The sequence below is a fragment of the Sceloporus occidentalis genome, unplaced genomic scaffold (genome assembly GCF_023333645.1).
Source record: "Sceloporus occidentalis isolate IW3139 unplaced genomic scaffold, rSceOcc1.0.p SCAF_390, whole genome shotgun sequence".
NCBI lineage: Eukaryota > Metazoa > Chordata > Lepidosauria > Squamata > Phrynosomatidae > Sceloporus > Sceloporus occidentalis.
Genome location: NW_028317370.1, coordinates 79,613 through 104,428, shown reverse-complemented (window position 1 = coordinate 104,428; position 24,816 = coordinate 79,613). Strand labels below are relative to the sequence as shown.

At 55.0% G+C, this 24,816-nt stretch overlaps 1 protein-coding gene across 4 annotated transcripts; it reads right to left on the bottom strand.

The window, feature by feature from the left end:
* Positions 1-5,904: 5,904 nt before the first annotated feature.
* Positions 5,905-23,354, bottom strand: LOC149273240 (alpha-actinin-4-like). 4 transcript variants are annotated; one of them, XM_089506535.1, is made up of 22 exons: positions 23,223-23,354; positions 13,539-13,653; positions 13,203-13,322; positions 12,831-12,917; positions 12,664-12,751; positions 12,500-12,578; positions 12,108-12,189; positions 11,744-11,829; positions 10,571-10,663; positions 10,056-10,286; positions 9,814-9,961; positions 9,538-9,688; positions 8,910-9,018; positions 8,674-8,814; positions 8,392-8,574; positions 8,143-8,277; positions 7,813-7,992; positions 7,541-7,687; positions 6,892-6,972; positions 6,641-6,706; positions 6,351-6,509; positions 5,905-6,063 (listed from the first exon to the last, which is right to left on the bottom strand). In XM_089506535.1, exons 1-22 carry the CDS (start codon positions 23,352-23,354, stop codon positions 5,905-5,907), a joined length of 2,772 nt encoding a protein of 923 aa, XP_089362661.1. The 4 variants fall into 4 exon arrangements, with proteins under 4 accessions (XP_089362661.1, XP_089362662.1, XP_089362663.1 ...); XM_089506536.1 differs by lacking the exon at positions 6,641-6,706; XM_089506537.1 differs by lacking the exons at positions 6,641-6,706; positions 11,744-11,829 and adding an exon at positions 11,302-11,387 and having other exon boundaries at positions 6,910-6,972; positions 23,223-23,345.
* Positions 23,355-24,816: the final 1,462 nt, after the last annotated feature.

Below are 24,816 nucleotides of genomic sequence, written 5' to 3'. Positions count from 1 at the left end.
GTGGTAATGAGTTGGGGACAGGATACACTACGTTCTGTTTATATAGCGCCAGCAGATACCGTAGCGTGACAATAAGATGAACGCACATTAAGTCAGCCTGGGACAGGAGTGGGGCTGCTCCCAAGAGCTTACAATCTATTAGGCGAGCGTGGCCCCCCAGTGTCCCCCGTTCACGGAGCTCTGGGAGCTGCTGTTTTTGGAGCCGGCGAGGTGTGTCCCGGCGGCCGCTGAGTAACCGCTCAGGAATGTCGCGGAGACGTGGATGCTGTTTGACAAGTGCGCTCCTGTCTGCGAGTGGAGCCCCTGCTAACCCTTTCCACGCCAGACTGCGCCGCACGCCATCAGCCGGGGCTCCATCGTCATGGAGATTAACTGAAGATTTATCCCCAAAACCAGGGAAGCCCCTAAAAAAAGAACTAATATATAAATTATTATACAGTATATGGTGATGGGTTTAGCCGGTGATACCTTTCTTATTGGACTAACATAATAGGTTAATACTTAAAACCAGTGAAGGGGGGAGTTGGAGAAGGGGAGGGGGGTTGAGTGGGGTGTTGGAGAAGGGGAGGGGGGGTTGAGTGGGGAGTTGGAGAAGGGGAGGGGGGTTGAGTGGGGTGTTGGAGAAGGGGAGGGGGGGGTTGAGTGGAGAGTTGGAGAAGGGGAGGGGGGGTTGAGTGGGGAGTTGGAGAAGGGGAGGGGGGTTGAGTGGGGTGTTGGAGAAGGGGAGGGGGGTTGAGTGGGGTGTTGGAGAAGGGGAGGGGGGGTTGAGTGGGGAGTTGGAGAAGGGGAGGGGGGGTTGAGTGGGGAGTTGGAGAAGGGGAGGGGGTGTCATAAATGATGGGCCTGGAGGTGAAAAATGGTTGGGAGATAACCGAATGGCAGAACAAATAAACATAAGAAAACCGATAAACACGTTGGAGACGATTATACCAATCAGACATGAAGATGTTCATATAAAGTTCTGGTACGCGGTGGGGTCGTGCAGTGCTAGTGCCGGAGAGGTAAGCTGCGCATGAGGTAAGGGGGAGTTTGTTAGAATGAATGAATGTTACACTATGTAAGTGTCTGTAAGCTCGTTGGATCAGGGCCCTCCTCACCTGTTGTCTCTGTTAGTCAATTTGTTATGTTATATACTACTTGTTATGTCCTATCTACCCATTGTACAGCGCTACGGAATTTGATGGCGCTATATAAAACAATAATAATAATAATATGTAAGTGGGGGGCAAAGACGGCACAGGCAGAATGTTTGGGTGCCGCTCCTGTCAGCTGAGAACCGGAAACTGAGGCTACAATTCACACAGAATCACCAAAATCGGGCAGAACGCTGCCGGGTCTGCTGAGTCTCGATTCCAGTGGCGACATTCAGATGGCCCGGTCAGACTGTGGCTTAAACAACATGAAAGCCGGGATCCATCTTACCTCGTATCAGCGCGTCAGGCTGCTGGGGGTGTAATGGTGCGGGGGGCCTTTTTTTTGTTGCTGACCGCGTCCATCGCTTTATGACCGCAGTGTCCCCATCTTCCGATGGCCGCTTCCAGCAGGATAACCGCGTCACCAACCTCACATCATCTCAAACTGGTCACAGTAACCCCCTGAGGCTGAGGGCACATGGGGGTATGTTTGAGTTTTGGACGGGGGTCATCTGCTCTGCCCTAACCAGACTCCCGTGGACTAGCCGGCTATGGGGGCTCTACATGACCGGGCCCTAGCCGCAAATCCATGGAACTGTAATGCGGCTAGTAACCGTGGCGATGCCTGGGAACAATTGGAACAGCGTCGCTACGGAGATCTGCTGTCCCACCACGTCGCTCTTTTGCTGGGCCACAATCGGCGGTGGTTACGGAAAAGGAGCTCGTTTGGGAACCCTGGTTTCGTTACCAATCGCTGGGCCGGCTACCGCGCGGATCGTTCCCGGGGACGTTTCTGGCGCTGTCACTCAGATGACCAATCAAGTCGCTTTTTGCAATATAACGGACCCTGAGCTCTCCATTGGCATCATTGGATCACCCAGAGATAGTGACTCTTTGTCGGTTGGGCATTGCTGGCCATGGAACAGTATGGAGGTGCCGGGCTGTCTGGTAGTGATGGGATTATACTCCTGATCCGATTATGTTTGTGTATAAATACCCGTGCTGTTCCAGGTAAAGTCAGTTCCTGTTTTCACCTCAACATTAGTTCTGTCTGATGATTTTATGACAACTAATTGTCCTCGTCAGGACACAATTAGCTCTGTGTAGCTACGCTCCGGATAGCCACAGGGCCAGCTTCGTCTCGCTAGCGCTGAAGAGGTTAACCACTGGTCTCCGCAGAAGGAAGCGCAATTTGGTGGGTGTCTGGGTACAGTTTGTCCCGTCACTATATATATATATAGATATATATATATATATATATATAGTGTATACACTGTACACACTATATATACACAATACAGGTATACATCTAGGGGGCAGGAGGGTATCAGTCTCTATACAGGTATACCTCTAGGGGGCAGGAGGGTATCAGTCTCTATACAGGTATACCTCTAGGGGGCAGGAGGGTAGCAGTCTCTATACAGGTATACATCTAGGGGGCAGAAAGGTAGCAGTAACTATACAGGTATACCTCTAGGGGGCAGGAAAGTAGCAGTAACTATACAGGTATACCTCTAGGGGGCAGGAGGGTATCAGTCTCTATACAGGTATACATCTAGGGGGCAGAAAGGTAGCAGTAACTATACAGGTATACCTCTAGGGGGCAGGAGGGTATCAGTAACTATACAGGTATACATCTAGGGGGCAGAAAGGTAGCAGTAACTATACAGGTATACCTCTAGGGGGCAGGAGGGTATCAGTCTCTATACAGGTATACCTCTAGGGGGCAGAAAGGTAGCAGTAACTATACAGGTATACCTCTAGGGGGCAGGAAAGTAGCAGTAACTATACAGGTATACCTCTAGGGGGCAGGAGGGTATCAGTCTCTATACAGGTATACCTCTAGGGGGCAGGAAGGTAGCAGTAACTATACAGGTATACCTCTAGGGGGCAGGAAGGTAGCAGTAACTATACAGGTATACCTCTAGGGGGCAGGAGGGTATCAGTCTACCTGTGCACAAACTATAAGGTAATAAAGCGTTAATACAAAAGAGCGATTGGTGTGAAGCTCTGCTAGAGATAGACCATAATAACGTCAGACCGCCGTAAAGGGTTAATAAGTTGGTCTGGAGCGTTATACTTTTTGGGTGTGTTTGCCGGTGTTCTGAGGAATCATAAAAGGGACAAAGAAACAAATAAAAGCGCAATATATTTAAAAAAACAACATTTTATACGGGAAGCCCAAAATACCCAGGAAGCGTACATCACAGAAAAATAAAAACAGGATAATGAAAGGTAATATTTTAACCCCTTTGTGACACAAGGTTTTATTCCCTTAGGGGGAAAGGAGATTTTTTTGCGGGTTTCAGCATATTTTTGTTCAGCCACAATTTCCCTTTTCTAGGTTTATCAACACAAATTATTACAGATCAGGGCTTTCTGCTTCTGCACATTTTTGTCGGTCAGTTAGTATGAATTAAATGTAAAATAAAATAGAAAAAAACATGAATGAGGATTTCCTGCACAATGATTGCCCCCCCCCCCCCCCGCACATCACCAATTTATGTTAAACATCCCCCAAGCAGAATGATACCCCAGACAGGTTGGCTTTTAGGTTTACAAAATGCTCTTTTATAAGTTTTTTTTTTAAAAAAAAATTTATATATTTGTAGCGGGGCACAAGGTGTTTGGGCACTTAATTTTTCCATTTATTATTTTTACTTTTTTTTTTTTATGGCGGTCCATTACTGGAGTTTTTTTTATTTTTTTTTACATTTTTGAAGTATTTTTTGAAACAGTTTCTCCCTCCTTTCACTCCCATGACTGCCGGTCGGAGTGATCAGTAAGCAGGACTGCATCGCTGCACAGTACCTGCGATCAGCCTGCAGGGGGAGCTCACCAGAGGGTTTGGGATAGAACCTCTGGGAAACTTTTTATATTTTTTATTTGTTTTTTGATGTTGTTTCCGGGGCCGTTACACCGGATCGGTCAGCAGGACTCTGAAGTCACATCTCAATGTGTTTTTTTTATGTTATTGTCCCTTTAACATGCATTTCTTCGATTGAGGAACCAGCGTCTCCTGTGGGGTCGCTCAGCGTTGGGGCCCTCGGGCTCAGCACCCATCACGCTGGGTAGTCATCGCATTACTGGAACACTCAGCAGCCCCTCCTGCCCAGCCAAACCGTGGCATGTACAGGGCAGGGCCACCCGGAAACCGAGGGCTCACAGCATGCAGGAGTCCCGCAGCAAGCGGCAACGTAACTCAGCATATGGGATTAGCGCACAGAGGCTGACGCTCCATCAATGCCTCAAGCGCGGTGGGGATAACAGAGCTGGCGCATCACATTATCTGCATCTTACGGGTGGTATGGAGATCCATCAACAACCTTCTAACATACACAGGCGGAGGGGCGCCGGAGGTGCCAGGGCGCGGTCGAAGGGTTTATTCACCAAAGAGGTTGGTTGGCCATCGCCATTCGGAAACAGACGACCGACTCAAGCCGTTAGAGTCCGACACAGCGGGGATCACGGGGTGGATTTCATCCAGGAGACGGAGGATCTGGTCCAGCAAACGCAGAGGGGCCGCCGGGATGGTCTACGCCGGATGAGATCTGCCTCCCGTCACCGGTAGAGAGAAGCCGCGACCCCCCCCCCCCCCGCTGCCCACAAAACACCAGAACGGCAAAAATATATCTTAAAAATATCATTTATTGTTCTGTAAGGAGAGGCAGGAGGTGTAGGCAGGACAGACAGACGGACTGGTGACGAGGCCTCGCCTTCTCCCATACGGCTGCCAGTATAAAAAGTGAGACGAGGAACGTTACAGACCTCAGCAACCGTTTTATTTAAAGACAAGAAAAATGCAAATATAGGTTCCGCTAGGTGAATATATATATATATATTATCATAAATCCCCTAAATTAAGTAAATAGTATCCTTCTTTCTGATTTTTTTTATTCATTTTTTTGGTCCTTAGAGAAAAGAAATAGCAAAAAAATATATATAAAAATGGAATTTTACGATTAGCCGAATAATGGAATGTAGGGTGTGGGGGCCGAGCATCCCAAGCAAAGTGAAGCCCCTCTCTCAGCGCATGTGCCGCAGCGGCATCCTCCCGAGAGAGAGCGTAAGGAATGTGAGGTCTATGGAAGTGGCATGAAGCTCATGGGGTAACTTTTTAAATACCCCGGAACGTGATTGGCTAGGACTGCTTTTAAGCCCCGTCCATCCCAAGTTTTGCATGCAACATCAGAGAAGTGTTTGTAACAGATGCGAGCAGATGAACACCAGCTGCCTTCTCAGAGCCGCGTCTCCCCCGCCAAAACATGACTCCGTGAAAGAGCTCGGGGAAGCGCGCACCTATCGTGGATCTCTCCCCTGCCTGCAGTGTGGAGCCTTCCAGAGAAATTCAACACCGAAACGATCGCTATACAATAGAGAAGCAACTTATTGTACGGGATCCCCGACCAATCGGGAGTCGCGTGGGAAAGGACCAGGAATAAATAACCCAAGGAGGAGAGGGGGGGATGGGAGTGTATGGAGGGGCAGTGTCAGCAAGCATCCCTTACGCCTTAGCCATTGCATAGTAAGCTTTGTAGAGGGGGAGGAGCGGCCGCGCAGGTCCTGTCTGCACCATCCTCCCTCCCTGCAAAGGGAGTGAAAGTTACTGTGATCCCCTCTCGTCCTTGGCGGCAGGGGCGCGATAGTAAGCCCAGAATTTCCTCGCTCCCCCAGAGCTCTGACTGCGCCAGAAAGGCATTACTAGCCGATAGAGGATGGCAGGACACTTTCAGGCGGGGGCCCCCCTCGAGTCTTCCCCCCTCCTGCGGTCTCACAGGTCGCTCTCGCCATACAACGCAGTAGAGAAGGACATGTAATCCAGCGCTCCGGGAACTGCGTCTGGGCCCTGGTACGGCGCCATGCGAGCGATGCAGTACTCTGCCTGGTCCGGCGGCAGCTCCCGGCGCAGCTCTGCTGCAGTGATGTAGTTCTGGGGGGGAAAAAAAGGGGGAAGATGGCGTCAGACACACGTGATGGCAAATAAGACCCATTCGGCCCCCGTCTAGTGGCCCGATCCTCCTGCTGTAAAGACTCAAACCTTAATCAGTCGTTGGTCTCGTCTTAGATTCAGGAGCCGTATGTCTATCCCATGCATGTTTAATACCCTCACTGTATTACCCTCTACCACTTCTGCTGGGAGGTTGTTCCACTTATCCACCACCCTCTCAGTAAATTAAAACCTTAGATTACATTCCAAGTAGCCAAGAGCCGCCTCACCTTATCTCCGGCCAAGACCTTGAATGATGCGATGACTTGGTCGGCGGTGTCTGTGTCCGTGGTCTCTCGGGACATGAAGTCGATGAATGCTTGGAAAGTCACCATGCCGGAATTGTTTGGATCCACGATGGCCATGATTCTGTTGAACTCTGCCTCTCCCTAAAACAGAGGCGACAACGGGGTAAATCAGTGTATGGGGGGCATTAATTGCACCGCTTGGAGAGGTAGGTGAATCACAGAAGACGGCACCAGACAGAACGATGGCAACCACAGAACGGAGAGGCCCATACCAGGCTGCATCCCGTAGCGATAAGAAGAGCTCGAAAGTCCTCCCCATCCAGAGCACCGATTCTCTTCTTTCCGAGAGACAGAGAGAGAGCGAAAGAAAATAAAACGACAGAGCCGAGAGGAGAGAGAGTGCCGGGGCGATTGGTATCAGAGAGACAGAGGCAGCAGGGTGCTTGCGGGAGGAGAGGTAGCGGGGAAGCAGACGAGAGAGAGACGGGCACATGGTTAGCTCGGGTTGGCATTCACTCTGTACCTGTCTGTCATTCTCCACATCGTATCCCAGACTGATGAGGCAGGCTTTGAATTCTTCAGGTCCGAGGGCGCCCGTATGGTCCTAACGGACAGAACCGCATGGGCCCAGGGAGGCAGAGGGAGGTCACGTCGGTGGATGGTGGCCAAACGGGAAGGAAGAGAGGAAAAAAAAAAACAAAAAAAAAAACCAGACACATTATAAAAAGTACAAGTGAGCGAGGAATGTGGATTCTTCCTCTGAGAAGTCTAGAAGCTGCTGAGCTACCAGAGGGAGGTGGTCTCCCTGACAGACAGAAAAGATTTATGAAATGCCTGGTCAGAGACCCACGGACACGGGACGGACACGGGACGGACACGGGACGGACACGGGACGGACACGGGACGGACACGGGACGGACACGGGACGGACACGGGACGGACACGGGACGGACACGGGACGGACACGGGACGGACACGGGACGGACACCCCGTGTGCTACTCAGAGGACCAACTTAACAATGGGAAAAGCCACGCCCACTGTCAGAACCAGAGCCAATCCCCATCAGGCATTTGTCAAATCCGCCTCCGACATTTAAATGAAAGCCCGGAATCGGGGACAGTCGCCACCTTTCACTGCGACCCGCGGCAGTCGCCGGCCGAACGCTCCTCACCTTATCGAAGTGGTTGAATGAGGCCCGGTACTCGTGCATCTGCTCCTGGCTGATGCCCTTGGCGTCGCGAGTGAGGATCTGGTTTTCCACTTCATTGATCGTTCTGGCGATGGTGGTGAGGAGATGCTCCCAGCCGACGCGAATGTGCTGGGGAGGAATAAAGTACATATAATACAGCCAGCAGGAGCACAACATTCTCGCAGTCACCCTCGTTGTGTGCTCTGCCCCTATGCCCTTCGGCCCCCGTGTTCGGCTGCTGCGACCCCCCTCACCTCCATGGTGTAATTGGTGTGCTTGTTGTCGAATATCAGGGCCTCCTGGATGAGCTGGTGCTGCTGCTCCAGTTTGTCGATGTTGGGCTTGTAGTTGATGACGCTCTGCTCGTACTGCTTCAGGTGGGTCATCTGATCCTCCAGCGTGCCGTGCATCTCAATGGCAATGCGGCCCACCTCCTGGCGAGAGACGTGGCAGAGGTTAGAGGCCGGGAACATAAAGCGCTCGCGGAACATTCAGAGCAACACCACGCAGTACCTCATGTCCCCTGCAGGTGGCAGTAGACCCGGCATCGGGTGGACTATGTGCCTGCGCAGAACAGCACTCACCTCCATTTTGGACTGGATCCAGGGTCCTACCAAGTTGGCCTGGTTGGCAAACTGCAGACGCAGGCTTTCATTGGACTGCTGCTTGTCCTGCTCCCCGTTCAGCGCGCTGTCTCTCTTGGGAACGAGCTGCTGGACCTGCAGAGAACATCCGTCAGTGAAGCGCTGCGAGAAGCCCCCCCGGCGCGGCTCTCCGCTATCGTCCCCCCCCCCCCCCCGGCTCTCCGCTCTCGCCCCCCCTCACCAACCTACCTTCTCCCACTGCGCGTTGATGGTCTGCGGGGTGACCGAGGTGTACGGGTTCCCGCTGGCCAGCTTGATGTGGTTGTAATCGGCGATCTTCTGGGCTTGGGCCTGGATGTCCAGGATAGCCTCGCGCTCGCGATCCGCGTCCGGCAGAGTAGATTTGAACTGCTCGTGAGCGGCAATCAGACCCTGGGGGGCAAACAGAGGGGTCCGGGTCCAGTTTATTCAGAAAACAATGAGCAATTTCGTGGGCCCAGCAGCCCCCCAACTGTCCCCAGGCGCACTCACTTCGATCTCCTCGATAGTGTGCACTATAAACATGTCCTGCAAATCCTCCATGGCGCCCTCCATCCAGTTGTTGAACGGCGCGGCCCTCTTGGCATACTCCAGGTACAGCTGGTCAATGGCCTCCAACTGCTTCTCGGTTTGCTGAAAGAGGTAAAGCAGGGTGAACGGGCAAGTTCACGGAACCGCACGACGATGATGATGATCATAATTACCCCGTCCCGGAGAATTGCCCTCACCTCCAAAGCCTCTCTCCTGCTGTGCGTCAGCGACCCCAACACATCCCACTGGTCACAGATCTTCTGGCAACGCGCGTTCACGCTGGGCGAGTCGTAATAATCCAGCTCGCTGCCGGAGACACAAAACACCCCCGTTAGCGCCAGACCCGGGGGGCATTACAACCCCCACCTTCCCAAAACGAGCTTGTGGTTACTCGTACCCGTGTCGGGGTAATAAAGGCTCCCATTCATATCTGCCGGGGAATTTCTTACAATAACCGCGTGTAACCAGCAGCAACACCGGCAGCAGTGTGTCGTCCGCCGGCTGCACACTACACATCTGTACCGGCCTGTATAAAGCACAGCGCTCACTGCTGGCAACGGGGGGGGGGGGGGGGGGTTATAAACTGATGGCGGGCCCATGATCCACCCTCCCTGAGATCGGTTATAATAATCCATGAGGGGCAGCCCTGACATTTAAGACATGATGTCAGATCTATAGGGATGCCCCCCGGGCCAGGATAATTAAGTGATGAAGACTATAGTAGATGAGAACAACAGGGGCGCCTTAACCCCTTGGCTGCCTTCACACCATGAATAGTTACCCCAACTCATCACCAGGACTCTGACCTTAAAACCTTCTACTCACTTCAGCTCTTGCGCGATGGCCGCGATCTGCTCCACTCGGTCCTGGTGGGCCGCCAGGTCGCTCTCAAACGCCTCATGCTTTCGAATCAACGCCTTGATGTCCGACAGGGTGGCGCTCTCGTAGTCCTTCTGCTTCAGCATGGCCTCTTTGCCTGTGGGAAGGAGCCGCTTCGGGTGAGCCCTTAAAATTCCATTCACCAAGCCGGCGGCCGGCGACTAACTACGCAGAACGTAGAGGACAGCACCACGCGCCTGCGCAAGCCGCAGCACAACGCACCTTCTGTCCAGGCTTCGTGGATAGACGCCTTCTGTCTAAACTTCTCGGCCAAGTGATCGAGTCTCTCGAGCCGGCGGATCTCGTTCAGCATCCATTCCTCGTAACCCTTTTCCGCCTGCTCGAGGTGCTGCCAGCCGTTATTAATGTCCTGAGGGAAGAAGGAACGCCAAGGGGCAACATGAGCACCAACACCCCATTATATACATAGAGCCCCCCGCCGGCAGCATCCCCCAGGGCCTCACCGACACCATCTTGCCCTCAGACGGCATGAACGCGGGCCGGTTGCTGAGCCTCAGCTTGGTCTGCAGAGTGTTGAAGTTGATCTCCAGCTGGCATTTCTCTTGCACTTTGGGGGGTTTGTGGACTCGGCGATAGTCCCTGAAGTCCTCCAGCTTCTGCTGCATGTCGTGCATGGTCTTCTCCGGCACGCGGTCTTCCAGCCACGGGATCGTGCGCCGGATCCATTCCAGCAGCTGCCGAGAGGGAACACGCGTGATGAGACATCAAGCCGCAGACCGCGGTCACCGCGCGGGGGAAGGGGTCTTACGCGATCCTGCCGCCTTTGGTGCGGGGGTCACACCGCAGATGGCGATTTTAGTAAACTTTTCCAAAATGGTTTTATTTTAGCGTAAATTCCTAAAACTGAATATTTACACCAAGGCTCTACCTGCCCTCAAATACCCCCCCCCCCCCCCCAGTTCTCTGCTAGCGGTGGCAATAAGCGCGTCCGGCCCCAGGGTGCTCCGCGCAGACTCACATCACTGGCGAGCTTCTCGTAATCCTCCATCAGGTGCTCGTTCTCCTGGTTCACAGCCAGGACTTTGCAGATTCTGTTGGCTGCCGTCTCAGCCTAAAAAGGAACAAAAAGGACAGCGCAAGAAATGAGACGTCGCATTATCACCCCCCCCCCAACACCAAAGCCAAGCAAAGAGCATCGTGGCCACAGGCTGCCGGCTCAGAGTACAGAGAGTGGTTTAAAGCAGAGACACGGACAGGGCAGGTGGCGTGACGCGGGTAGCCTGGTGCCGCATGGCCCGGGCTGCAGCAGAACGCATGACAAAAGCCTCCCTGCACGCGTCGCATTTTATTTACTCATTTGGTAGAAGCTGCAATCAGTACATGGAACGGACTCTGTATAAGGAATACAGTTTTCATGGGGGGGTTGTTGTCCGGATGAGGGTTTCCGCTGGGCCGGTCGCACATTATTATTAATGCTATTAATTACACCGACGAGCCGACGCTGGCTTCACTCGTTTAAAGCCCCATAAACTCGTGATCAGAGGCAAGTTTCCACATCACGCTCAGCCAGCAAATAAAAAGCAGGGATTGGGGGAGCCGGTAAGAATGACTATAATAACGCGGCACAAAGCTCATCGGTCTCCACGTCAGTCTGCCAGCGAGGGCGTACCCGGGAAGGTACAAAGCCTGGTTCGTGTCACCCCCGGGCAGAGGGTATCAGAGAGGAACGTCACGCAAAGCCCAGCTCACCTTCTGAGCACCAGAGAAAGCGTGGTAGAAGCAGGACACGTAGGTCATTATGGCTTTCTCATCAGGTCTGAGAGTGCCCACAATATCTGTGCAAAGAGACAGAGAAAAACAGGACAAGGACAAGAGTGAGAGGGAGCGGAGCAGGCCGGGAGCCGGAGGGGCCGGGAGCCGGAGGGGCCACGTCCTGCACCTCTCAGCCATCGCTCTGTGTCTGGGACAGCGTGGGGGTAACGCAGGAGAACACTATGGGGGGGCTTGACCCTAACAACTAGGGGTCTATTAAAAACACAGGGTGGGACGTGTAAACGAGCTGAAGCCCCCACTCAGCAGTCCAGACACACAGCGAGGGGAGAGCCGCCGGCAGCTGTAAGAGAAGCAGGTGATGCATGCGGAGGAGAGAGAGGAGGCGAGGAGAGGCGCTGCGGGCCGCCTTGGACGCTACCTTCTGAGCTCCAGAGAAGGCGTGGTAGAAAGAGGACACGTATGTCATGATTGCCTTCTCATCGGGACGAGCGGTGTTGACAATGTCTGGAAATGAAGGAGATGCGTTAAGAAACAGAAGAGGTGGGGAGGGAAGGCGCTGACCCCGCTCGCTCGGTTTAAAAGGGAAAATCAGAATTTAATATGGACCAATGAAAAAGAAGCGGATATCCCTTTCACATCTGCAAGGGGGTCAGCCGGGTAAAAACCACAAAGGAGAGGAGACCCCTTCAGGTATCCGGGTAAGAAAGGGTTAAGTGACGTCACGGAGCGACCGCCTGCGGGAGAAAAGAACACGAAATATCCGCATCGGGGCCGACGCTCACCTTCAGCGTCCAACATCTTGGGGATGTCCAGGTATTTCTCGGCCACCTCGAAGGCGTTGTTCAGATTGGTGACCGGGTCGTCCTGCAGGAGAAGGAAACGTGGAATGAGTGAAGGAGCCGCGGGGTGGGAGACAAATGCGGGGGGGGTCTCGGGGGGCCAGGGAGCCCAACGCGGGGGGCCAGGGAGCCCAACGCGGGGGGCCAGGGAGCCCAACGCGGGGGGGGGGTCGTTGTGTCTTGGTCAGGCAGGGAGCAGAACGCGGGGTGGGGGGAGGTTTCGGGGGTTGTGTCTTGGTCAGGCAGGGAGCAGAACGCGGGGTGGGGGGAGGTTTCGGGGGTTGTGTCTTGGTCAGGCAGGGAGCAGAACGCGGGGGGGGGGGCGGGGAGCGTACCTTTCTAAGTCTGTCGTATTCTATAAGCTCGGGACGGTGTCTGTGGATCAGGGCGTTGAAAGCCAATCCATCCTTCCAGCTGTAAAACAGAAGCAAAGATCAATACGCGGCGAGCGCAGGTCGGCTTCAGAGCCGGCAGGAGGCCGCGCAGGCGCAGCGGTTACCTTATGTGGAAGTTCTGCACATTGACGTTCTTGTACGGCGCGGTTTTTCGCTGACACCACAGCAGCAGACCCTCCTTGGCGGACGTCTCTGCGGAACGAAGCTCGTTATTAAAACAATCGGGAATGAGACGGTGAAATTAAAGAGGTAGTTGAAGCGGAGCAGTCACCTTCCACAGAGATGTCCTGAATGGCAAACCGGAGGATAATGGTCCAGATCATTCCCAGCGTCATCTTTGCGTTGCCATCAACGATTTCTAAAATAATGGAAAAAAAAAAATGAAAAAAATAGGAGTTTGGGGCAGAGACGCTAAACATGAGGCAAGAGAACGGCTTCCTCCCTGTGACAGCGACACAGACCCCCGGCAAAGTGGCAATAATCCCCCCGTGCCCCGCACACATGCCCACCCGCCCCCAAGCAGGGCACAAATCCACCGGAAAGCATGGAGGGCACAGGGCAATTGAGGCATTCCCCAGTGTTTCCATGGTGACCGCTCCCTCCACCCCCAACAATAACTCGAGCCCCCCCCAAACCTGCTCACCTTCTGCCCCGATAGACACCAGCTTTACCCCTTTACTTGCAATGAAGTCAAGGGCTTTGTTGACGTTGTTTATTTTGTGGACCCTCATCTTGCCCCGCTCCGGTTTGGGGAGACGCTCGCCTGAAACCGCAAGAAAAGAGGTTACTCTCCGTGCGACAGCCCGGCCGATGCCCCCGCGGGGAGTACGACAGCCCGGCCGATGCCCCCGCAGGGGGTGCAGCGACAGCCCGGCCGATGCCCCCGCGGGGGGGGTGCAGCGACAGCCCGGCCGATGCCCCCGCGGGGGGGTGCAGCGACAGCCCGGCCGATGCCCCCGCATTTCGCTGCCCCGCTTACCAGAAATCACTTCCAGCAACAGCATGAGCTTCAGCCCATCGCGGAAATCCTCGTCTATGTTCTCGATCTGGGTGCCGGCCTTGCGCAGGTGCGAGTTACACCAAGCGGTGAAAGTCTGCGGGGAGAAGAGAATTCAGAACATCAGAAACCGGCGAGCCGGAGCGAGACCGCCGGTAACGGCCGAGTCTCTCCACCGAATGCATCGGTTTGTCTCAGTCTGTCAATTCCCGTCTGGTCGGACCCCCTGAATGTATGGATCGTATTAAGCGCTGCGTAGATTGTTGGCGCCATATAAATAAAAGATAATAATAATAAATAATAACGGGCGACGCCGCGGAAACCGCTGCAGACGGGAAGCGATCCGACCCTCGGCGAGGAACCCTTTTATTGGATTCATCTCTCCAAGAAATAGCGGAAACCCCGACTGCACTGACTGTATACCCTGAATGAGTTAAACGGGGGGCTTTTATTCCTGGGGGGTCACAGTAATACAGAGTGCCCGACGGCGACACTCGGGTAAGTATGGGAGGAAGGGAGCGAAAGAATCACAAAGCCCTCCTAATACCCGGGGACACCTGTCACCCACACGCCCCTCCGAGGGAATGCCAGGATCCAAAATGGCCCCCGCAGACCTCTAACACCACACAGGGAGGACACCTGTCACAGCGGGAGCAGCAGGGATCACTCATGCCGCGCAGGCACATTCTTCCCGCCAGCCAAGCCCATCGAGTGAGTAAAGAGCTCCATTCCTGGCATTCCTTGACCTTCCGGGTCACGGTTGGGGATGAGCGAGAGGTGTTGGTGTCCTTGAGAGCGAGCAGGTGAGTGCGAGTGCGGCTGAGGAATGCGGCTCCACCGCGCTCTCGGCACACCCTGGCGATCCCTGCGAGGACTTGTCTCTCTGATCTATTGCACAAACGCACCGCCACACCCTGCATCGCCGGCTCGGCGGCCCTCGCCAGACGGCTCTATTGTCTTAGAAACGAGAGGCAGAGAGCGGCTTCCTGCGTGGCGTCCGCATGGAGGTCACCGTGAAGCCTCACGGCCCCCGCACCGGTTCACGGCCCCCAGCTCACTCTTCCATAGCCGGGGTCTCTGCAGACAGGACAGAAGTTAAACAGACCTCTCAGCCGTCGCATGCCCCGAAGTGCAAATAACAGCTGCAGCGTCCCTTTAACCATTTACTGACTGGGGGGGGCGCGCGTTTGGGGCAGGAAGTCCACGCGGTCGCTGCTCCCGCATCTCGCTCGCAATTTACATGCAGCGGAGCCGACAGCCGCTGCGAATTACAGGCCGAACGGAAGCAATTAGTGTTCATTAAAGTTGAGTGGGGGATGGGGGGCCGGTGTGGACACTGCTGTCATTGTCCCCGGGGCACGGAGGTGGAATCTCGCCCGCTGCTGCCGAGTCGCTCTCAGGTGAGTGGGGAGCCCTCCACGTTTCCGCCGCACTCCACCCTTCCTGCCGGAGGCAACCAGCGCGGCTGCCATTAGCTCAGCCGGGAGGAATGCGGCGCGGCAGCCATTCCTTTACGCATTCCCGGGGATGAGCAACGCAGGAGGGGCCGGGGGGCCGAAACACTCCCTGACCAACCGCCGGCAGATTCCAAGAGTCCGGGGCACGGCTGGCGGGCGACAGGTGCTTTCTAACCCCACGGCGTATTAAAGTGTTTTTCCACCCCAGTCAGAGTGCCAGGCTGTGGAAAGAGAGCGAGGAGAGGCGAGCAATCCTACTAACTGCCCCACCATAACCCAGCACCAGATCCCGCCGGTTACCACGGAGACGCGCTTCCCCGCGAGCAGCTGGCTTGGGGGTAACAGGCAGAGCGCCCAAAAAGAGCAGAAATCCGGAGCCACGCTCAGTGCATCCAAACAGAAGAGATGCGGCCCCCGAGGGCCACAAGCTGGAGCGCCCGCCCTGTATCCGGGGACGCTGCATTAAACGCTCCGTAAAGCAGATCTTGCCCCGTTTTCTGTTCGTGATGAATTTGGGGTGAATTTTAAGCGATTTGGTCGCCGGAAAAAACACTTCCTGCCGCCCCGGCCTATAAATATCCGCCGGCCGAGCAAACAGGCGGGAAACATTCACAGACATTTCCCAGCATGCACCCCGATTACTAAACGCCCGCGGTACTAATAGAGGTTCTGGGGTTACACAGAACCCGCCGGCGGATCGGCCCCATCCGGCCCCCGTCTAGCCGCCAGCTTCTCCTACTGTAAAGACTCAAAAGTTGAATTTAGGATTCCGGAGCCGTATGTCTATCCCATATATGCTTAATCCCCTCACTGTATTACCCTCTACCACCTCTGCTGGGAAGCTGTTCCACTTATCTACCACCCACTGGTTCTCCAGCTTTGCGGACACGGGGCATTTCCCCGAGCGCACTTTGCCCCGTCCGCTGCCGCGGCGCAGGTTTTACCGCACGTTAAAGATTAACGCATTGTTCGCATTCTTCCGGCTCTAATGTTTAGCGCTCGGAATCCAGAAGCCGTGAAGAGGAGCGGCCGGAAAAAAACACTCAGCTCATCGGGGCTGGGCGAGAAACGCGGGTTCCAGGTTATTATACAGGTCACGGCGGGACAGCGACGATACTCAACCTCAATACCCCGAGCCAAGGGGGACGGACGGACAGACGGGGAGAAAAGAGAGAGAGAGGACAGGAGAGACAAACCCATAAAGCACAGGAGGGAATTCGTTTCAAAGGAGGAGAGAAGTTACAACAAGAGAGCGGAATCCAACACTAGAGAGTCAGAGACTGAGATGGAACGGGAGGAAGTTTTACTTTACTGAGAGGGGGGTGGGAGAGAAGTGGAACAGCCTCCCAGCAGAGGTGGTAGAGGGTAATACAGTGAGGGTATTAAACACGCATGGGATAGACATACGGCTCCTGAATCTAAGACGAGACCAGCGGCTGATTAAGGTTTGAGTCTTTATTGACTAGATGGGGGCCGAAAGGGGCAGATCTGCTGGAAGATTCCAGCTTTCGATGTTAAAGGGACACGTCAGCGGACAGCCCCGCCGCAGGCATTTCAGTCCCACCGAGGTGATACATTCACAGCACCGCGAGTTATTACAGATCCCTGCCGGGCCGTTAGACAGGATATTACCGGCCCCCGGGGACAGCGGAGGGTCACGTGTAACGCTGGAGTGACTGGGCGCCCAGTGTGTGTGTGTGGGGGGGTAGATCCCGGTGTGTGTGGGGGGTGTGTGGATGGGGTAGTAGTTCTTCACGGCGTAACCCCTCGCTGGCTGGGAGTGATGAGGAGATCCGGAGAGCGATAAATATCCAAACATTTCACGACATCAGGAATTCTAAACAGTGAAAGCCGGCCGGGGGCCGGGGGGCCGGGCGGTATGAACGGCCCACGTACACGGGTCTCACGCATGCCGTTAACCCCCTCGTGGCCACAGCATGACGAGGCAGAGCATGTAATGCGGGTAGATTAGGGGACACATCAGGTTAATGGATCAACCCCGCGCAAGGGGCCCACCAAAGACCCCCAACCCCGGAACATAAAGCGGGGATCCAAATATATATAAAATACACATTCCGCCCAGCGCCGCGGCCCCCGCTCCCTCTCTGAGGACACGCGGCTCCCTCTCTCTCTCTCTCTCTCTCTCTGAGGACACGCGGCTCCCTCTCTCTCTCTCTCTCTCTCTGAGGACACGCGGCTCCCTCTCTCTCCCTCTCTCTCTCTGAGGACACGCGGCTCCCTCTCTCTCTCTCTCTCTGAGGACACGCGGCTCCCTCTCTCTCTCTCTCTCTCTCTGAGGACACGCGGCTCCCTCTCTCTCTCCCTCTCTCTGAGGACACGCGGCCCCCTCTCTCTCTCTCTCTCTGAGGACACGCGGCTCCCTCTCTCTCTCTCTCTCTCTCTCTCTCTCTGAGGACACGCGGCTCCCTCTCTCTCTCTCTCCCTCTCTCTGAGGACACGCGGCCCCCTCTCTCCCTCTCTCTGAGGACACGCGGCTCCCTCTCTCTCTCTCTCTCTCTCTGAGGTCGAGGTTTTACGGGACGGGAAGTTGCAGCAGGTCAGCGGATGTTTCTCGGTGTAACTGCCTTTTGCACAATGCTGCAGGTTATGACAGATCATGTGACAGCGGCCGCAATACACAGGATTACAGGGGCGGAAAAATAACTCAAAGTATGGCCTTAAAGCGAGGGATTTATCTCAGAAGCCCGCGGTCAGTAAAAGTTCCCGGGAGTCTCTGGGAAACGTCTAGTCTATCAGCGACGCTCTAATCACACGCCGCTCTCTATATATATACAGAAATGAGTGGATATTGTGGTCTGGCTCATGTATACTGACGGACTGTGCGGCATTTAATGAGCTGCGGTGACCTAAAGAAATCTCCACGGCAACCGGTTAGTAGCCACGGTGGATGAGGCTTAAACGCCGGCGGAAAGCAGATTTCCAGCGCACGGAACATGCGCGGCCGGGCCCATCAGGACAGCGGCGGCCGTGTCACCGAATCGCGTCGTCTGAAAGGTTTTCCGCTTTTGTGTATAATCCCAGCGAGCGAATTCCTCGGCTGCTAAGTTTAGACGGAGCCGCGGGGGTCAGAGGCGCGCTCGAGACGCTCCATATTTGGCTGCGAGAGGAGCGGATTTGGGGTTCACGGAAAGCATTACCGGCACGCAAAGGAACCGGGGCTCTCCATGCGACACGCGAGAATAAACACGGGACGGGAGCGTGAGAAAGAATTTCCGCGACCGAGACTTCAAAAGTCTGCAAACGCCTAATAAGGGTAAAGAATGAGCGGAATTCTGATCCGGCTTAGAAGCGGCCGCAGGAAACATGCGCGGAGCGCATCCGAAGGAAACAGGAGGAAAATCTCAACCCAAACAAAATCATGAGGGTCCCGGGGGGCGGGGAGGAGAGGCCGCCGGGGTCACGGACAAGCGCGTACAGCTTCATAGACGCGCGTCCCGTGAAGGTGACAAAGCCCTTTAGTAGCCGGCGGGGACGCTCCCGCTGACGGAGGGGCTTGAAAGCAATCAGCGTGTTTATCCGAGTCTTAAAGCGAGGAAGCTGCGGACTTCCGAATGGCACGCAGCAGCCCCCGGGAGGGCCGGCGGAGACAGGATGGGGAGGGGGAGGAGGGGGGACTGCAACAGGAAGACGGCAAAACCTCAACCCCTCGGCGGCGGCGGAGACAGAAAACGCTCCCTGGAAACCGACGCCTGATTTGCATCTCAAACGGACATCTCATTGTCGGGGCCGCCTCGGCCCCCTGACGCGTTACACGATCATCGCGCATCGTAGGCTGCAATGTAACTTTTAGTAAACGGGGTCCTAAGGGGGTCCTTAAAATAACCGATTTAGGGCAGAATATAAATAAATAAAATAGAAAACAGACAGGCCGGGGTAGTGCCGGGCCTCCTCTACCGGGTGTCAGCTCCCGTTAACGCCGTCACTTCGTTTAACCAGAACCCATGCGCAGTAGCGGTATAAAATATATATATATATATATATATATATATATATATATATATATATATATATAGTGCCATCATATTCCGTGGTGCTGTACGATGGGAAGTAGCGCCTCGCGTAATATAATGAATACTGAATCATTGGACCCGGCTGCCCATGCGCGGGAGTGACGGGAACGCGCCATTCCTCAGACCCCCAGGAAGAACATCGTGTCTCAGAGGGAAGCCACCCTCGCTGCGCCCAGGTATCAGTACACCAGGAACAGCCGCGCATGACAGCCGCGCACGGCACCCGCGGCCGGCTGAGCTCCAGAATTCACTTGGTATGTAGCAGGTCTGTGAGGTTTTTCACTCTCTTGTGCTACCTGCATCACGTGTGCGTCATGCACACGCACACGCGGTCACCGACAGAGACAAGAAAACGCCAGCAGAAGAGAAACTTTACAGAGATGCGCGGCCCGGCGCCCACCCGACGGACGGCGACTCTATACCGGCATACACCCCTTACCCGACCAACATACTTATTATTACGTCTAGGTGGGTTTCACGCCTGGATGTTTTGTGTCGGCGGGAACATTAAGTGTCCTGGGGAACCATTTGCCGGTTACACGACTGATGCGATAAGCCGCCAAACGCTATCACAGCACCCAGACTCATTTCAAAAGGGGCCACAGATGCTACGGGGTTAAAGATACGTCATTCTGGTTCAAAGGTTGAAATGATACAGCAACCAACAAAACGGTCCAATCCGAAGGACTCGTCTGTTGCTATGGTGACAAGAACTTTTGAAACTTTACCCCAGAATCTAAGGGCTGAACGTAATCTTTACCAAAAGAACCACGCACCATGCGCTCGCCCCAACGTGACACACGCGGTAAACACGCTTAGCATACATCTTAGCATGTGGGCCATGTCTACTAACTGCCTCCACGGAGCTCAGGACAGTCTTACTATCCCGTCCACCGCACGGCAGCTGCTTAGTTCTGTAACCGCGGCCGGGGTATTTACAGAGCACAAAAGGCCGTAGGAGGGCCGTGTCGCCTTAACGGTGCTATAATTGTCTTCCCGAGCCAGTCAGGGATAAGCGTGCGTGGGAAGGCTGCTGTTTGTTTACCGCGCAGCCGCTGCTATTTTTATGAAGGCGAATGGCGGGGTACGACTCTCCGGAGAGACCCGGGGGCTCCAGCCCAGGGCAACAACACAGAGAGGTGGCATCCAGGCACATAACAGCCCCTGTGTTTACACCCCTGGCTTCCGTCCAGCCACAAGTCGGAGCAAAACACTAACATCACACCCACGGGAATCACAGGCGGAAGGAAAAAAAACACCCGCCTGGCAACAGAACCCAACGGGCGGCCCCCGGTACCGAGCCAGACCCGCCGCGCTCCCAGCCGGCGTACAAACCAATCACTGATCATATAAAAAAAAAAAAAAAAGGAAGCGTAACGATCCGGGGGATCCCGTCTCCGGCTTGCGAAGGGTTAACATCCAAAGGGGAAACGGCCGCTAACCGAGGCCACAGAAGTCTCCGCACACACCGTGCCAGGGAGCCATTGCAACACGGATTACACAAGCGTGCCCCCCTCCCAGCAGATCAGGAACATGTATATCAATAACGTATAGCATGTCCCGCCGACTGATAAAAGCCAGGCCTTCCTATGATGTCACCGCACCGCGGGCTGTTTAATTAGTACATCACGTAAGGCTCATCCGGCCGACAAACAGCAGACGTGTAACCGCCGGGCATCGCCGAGGACTAAAGGGAAATCCCCGAACAGATCGCCCACAGACGCCGAGGCGAAGCTGCTCTACATCCGCGCCGGGGAAGCGGAGAATAACGGAGGAGCCGGTCGTACCCACGGGCTCTTAAACAGAAGGGCCACGGGGCCAGAACCAGGCGAGTAGGACAGGTAACCGTCAGCTCTCTGCACCAGGCAAGCCAGAGCACAGTCAGTAAAGAGTTAACCCATCCCTTGATTGCACAACTAAGCAAATAAAGTCTTACTTAACCTTTTCCCTGCTGAGGACGGCTGGCAGTAACCCTGTTAATGATTAGAGGACTGGAAGGTTAAAAGTACAGCCCGCTGAACCCGGGAGCGTTAATGCCCCCCTCATACCCCTGTCACGAGTTTGGGGTAAGGCCTGGGGGTTATTAGGCCGCGCTGCACGTCATCTTATACCCCAGAGGACAGGAGGCAAACCGCCAAGTAACTCTGAACACAATCGTGTCACCAGGGGCCCGGAGAATAAGGCGTTATTCTTCCCCGGCAGCCGGTAATACCTGTAATTCCAGAACTGGATGAATGGGCTTTAAGTGACCCTTCCAAAAACTGCCTCTCCCCCCCAGACCTGTGCGGTGGGAGGGGCCGGTCTCCTTAACCCTTACACACCTGCACAGCAACCCCCCATAATAGAAGTTAGGAGGCAAAACAAGGCACATTGACGGCCCATGCGGACGGCATCCTGAAAAACCTGATACGGCAGGTGTGCTCGGCGCAGACAGCTCTGCTTACGGGGAGGTATTGTCTGCCACAAAAGGCGACTGTGCTGCCCCGGAGGGTCCCGATAAAGGGGTCTTTCAGCGCGGCCAGGAGCCCCGGCCGGGGGAATTGGAAAGGATTCCAGGTCGCTGGATTCACTTACACCTGAAGCCAAGGACACGCAACACGCAACACAAACACGGCTTTCCGTGACAGGCCAATTGCACACACGGCGCACACACAGAGCACACAACGCATTCTAACCACACAGCGGCAGCCCTCACGGTGAGACGAGAGGTGCCGGGTTTCTGGCGGGCCGCTTATTGGCTCATCTGCCACAGAGCACTAAGGAGATGCGTGTCACAGGACAGTCCGTGATCTGCTCAGCACATCCCAACTGTCCTGGAGATCAGCGCATCAGTCACTGCGTCCAGGCCAAGGTCCACCAAGCAGTGAACGCCCCGAGTCACGGATTACTGTCACCAAACATCACAAGGATTTATTAACGTGACGAGGGGGCTGAACGCTCACCGCACCCACCCGGCACACTGTAATTATACCCCCTGTAAAAAGGAGTCTCCTAGCGTGTGCCTCCCAACACTACACGCCCAACATGCGCGGGGCTGCAACATATCACAGACGTTAGTCAGACGGGGCGGAAGCTCCAGGTCCACCCAGCGCGGCCCGGGGAAGCGCTCCACCTCTGCACCTAATCCCGGAGCCGCCATACAGGTGCGGGGGCCACACACTGGGAGGTCACGGGTCCCCTCCCCCATTAGTGAGAACAATAGGGCAAGATTTCTAAAGGGCAAACAGCCCCCTGAGCTACATGGAGGGGCATTTAACAGCCAATAGCGGCTCATTACACAGCACATCCCGTGATGTCAAAGAACGCGCATGCATTGCATGTAAACCGACATCAATATCAATCTACTTTAACACTAGATCTTTCAGCCGGACCATTTCTGTCATAACCAGTTTGCGGCGGGGTGGCCGCTCTGGACACGCCGCGCTCTACCGTCACACAGGAGCCGTCCTTTTACTGCCGATATGGCAATGCAGCCTTTCCTCCTACCAGAGTCTCTCTCTGCGGTCACCTGACTGCAGGCTACAAATCAGCAGCCCCCGAGAAACACAAACTGGGCAGATGAGGGCACTTGGCGCACGGAGCAAAAAGTCAGATAAAGGTCCTCGAAGAGAGCGTCGGTGACATCACACAAACCCACTACAGCCCCCACTAACACCGGTGTAACCTGGAACAGCCCCGGGGTCAAAGTGCTGGACAGGGAGCAATTAGCGAGGTCACTGCACTTGTTACCACGGTGACTGCTCCACTCCATTTGCACCAAACTTCTCCAGTGTGTGTATAATATATATATATATATATGTTTATGTGTATTTATGTATACATGTGTGTGTGTCATATATATATATATATATATATATATATATATATACGTATGTGTCACGGAGCTGGCTAGTGACAGTATGTATGTATGTATGTATGTGTGTGTGTGTGTGTGTGTGTGTACAGGAGGGGGGGCTCCGGGCTCCCACCCCAGACACGCACGGTTTACGACCAGCACGTTCACAGCCCCAGGGCCGCGGGCGGTGTGTTCCGTGTGGCAGTTTGCGCGTGTTTCCGTCAGTAAGCCTACCCGCCCCTGTCTGTCTGTCTGTCTAGCCCCGTGTCAGTCAGTCAGTCAGTCAGTCAGTCAGTCAGTCGGTCGGTCTGTCTGCCTGTCGTTCCCCTGGCTGAGGGCGCACCTTGCGTTGCTGCTTCTCCCAGGCCGGGTCCAGCAGCAGGTCCCTGTCCCAGTCATCTTCCTGCTCCATGTATTTGCCGTCAGGTCCAAGAATTCCGGTGTGAGAGTGTCCGCTCATGTGATAGTCCACCATAGCGGTGGGGTTGAGGCTGCGGTCGGTAAGGGGTTTCTGTACGGGTCGCTGCGCCGGTGACTGCCGGGCGCTGTCTGTCCCTGGAGCTGCTACTGCTACGAAGTGATGCGCATGCGCACTGAGCCACCGAGCCGTCGGAGCGCTCACCTCAACCCCATCCACCAATAGCGGTTGAAGGAGGAGCTCCACGACAACCAATGACAGCCCGGAGGAGAGATCCCGCTCGTTCGACGCCTAGTCTGGGCCACGCCCACTGGCCAGTTTTTTGTGATCCCGCCCGGTGACGTCACAGCCCGCCTCTTTCCCTCACACCTCTCAAACTGCCCTGGGCGAGACGAGTTGCCCGTCTTGTGTGACGGCCTGGGGCAAAACAAGCTGTCCGGCCTGTGTATTGCCCCAATAGCCTCCCTCCCACTGACCCTCCCCTTAGTTTTACCATATAAGCCATGTTTTCCAGGACACATGACCCAGGCAGGTAAAGTGCTGCCCCCTGCAGGTTCCTTAAATTACCCTAACCCTACCCCCAAAACTCACCCCCCTCACACACACTGCCACCCATAACCCACCTCACGCACTGTTGCCCCCCACCTCATCACGGATGCCCCCCACCTCATCACGGATGCCCCCAGTACCCGCATGGTGCAGGTTGATGTGTGCCGCTGGTATGTACCCCCTGGTGAAAGGTTACAGTGCACTTGCTTTTATGAAATGCCCCGAGGTTGCCCTCCGACCTCTCAGACACGCAGCAGCTGGGGAAATGGCGGTTTATTTAAATCAGACCCTCGCGCGTCAACAACAAATACACCCGATCATGACGTTAATGTTCTCATAGCTTCCAATAGTCCTAAATTTGCATAGACAGTCCTATCACCCACACGCATGTTCCACCCGGTGTCCAGATTCTGAGGGTTACTGGCACCTCGGCCCAAATCGAGCGCTCCGGACGCGCAACGAGGTCTGGTGTCTGTAAGGAGTAAAGATGCGACGACTCGGACGAGAGGCCGCCGCTGGTAGCCCCCCACCTGGACCCCGGGGTATTATTTCTGGTTCTGGTCCGTCGGATGCTGGGTTCTTTGGACCGTGGTAACGGGACGCCACGAGAGGCACGCCTCAGCACTCCGCGGGGGGTTGTGAGGATGGCGGTCCCAGTGCAGTCTTGCGCCCCCCCGGAAGATCTCGTCGTAGAGAGCTGTAAATCTGTGTGCGTTTAAATCCACGTGTTTTATCCGTGTCTACAGACACAAGGATAGATGGACATACGTGACTCGCGCGATCTCTCCTGCCACGGACCGCGTATTGTTTCTGCAGAGGGGCCGGTGGAGAAATTATTATTGAAATCACATTGGAGTCAAAACCAGCATCGGAGCCACTCGTGGTCCCGCGGCTGGCGTGCGAAGCCACGTGAGAAGAGAGTGAAACGGGGAAGCGGAGTATCTGACTCACGCCACGAGGGGTGCAGGTC

Bases quoted from the DNA above. Each gene is read 5' to 3' on its own strand.
- LOC149273240 (XM_089506535.1), bottom strand. From the start codon at position 23,354: ATGGTGGACTATCACATGAGCGGACACTCTCACACCGGAATTCTTGGA. The intron at 10,664-11,743 runs GTAGCGTCCAAG...GTTCCTTTTTAG, and splicing joins CCTTCTCTGGAGCTCAGAAG to GCTGAGACGGCAGCCAACAG. The intron at 7,688-7,812 runs GTGAGGGGGGTC...ATTCCTCCCCAG, and splicing joins ACACCAATTACACCATGGAG to CACATTCGCGTCGGCTGGGA.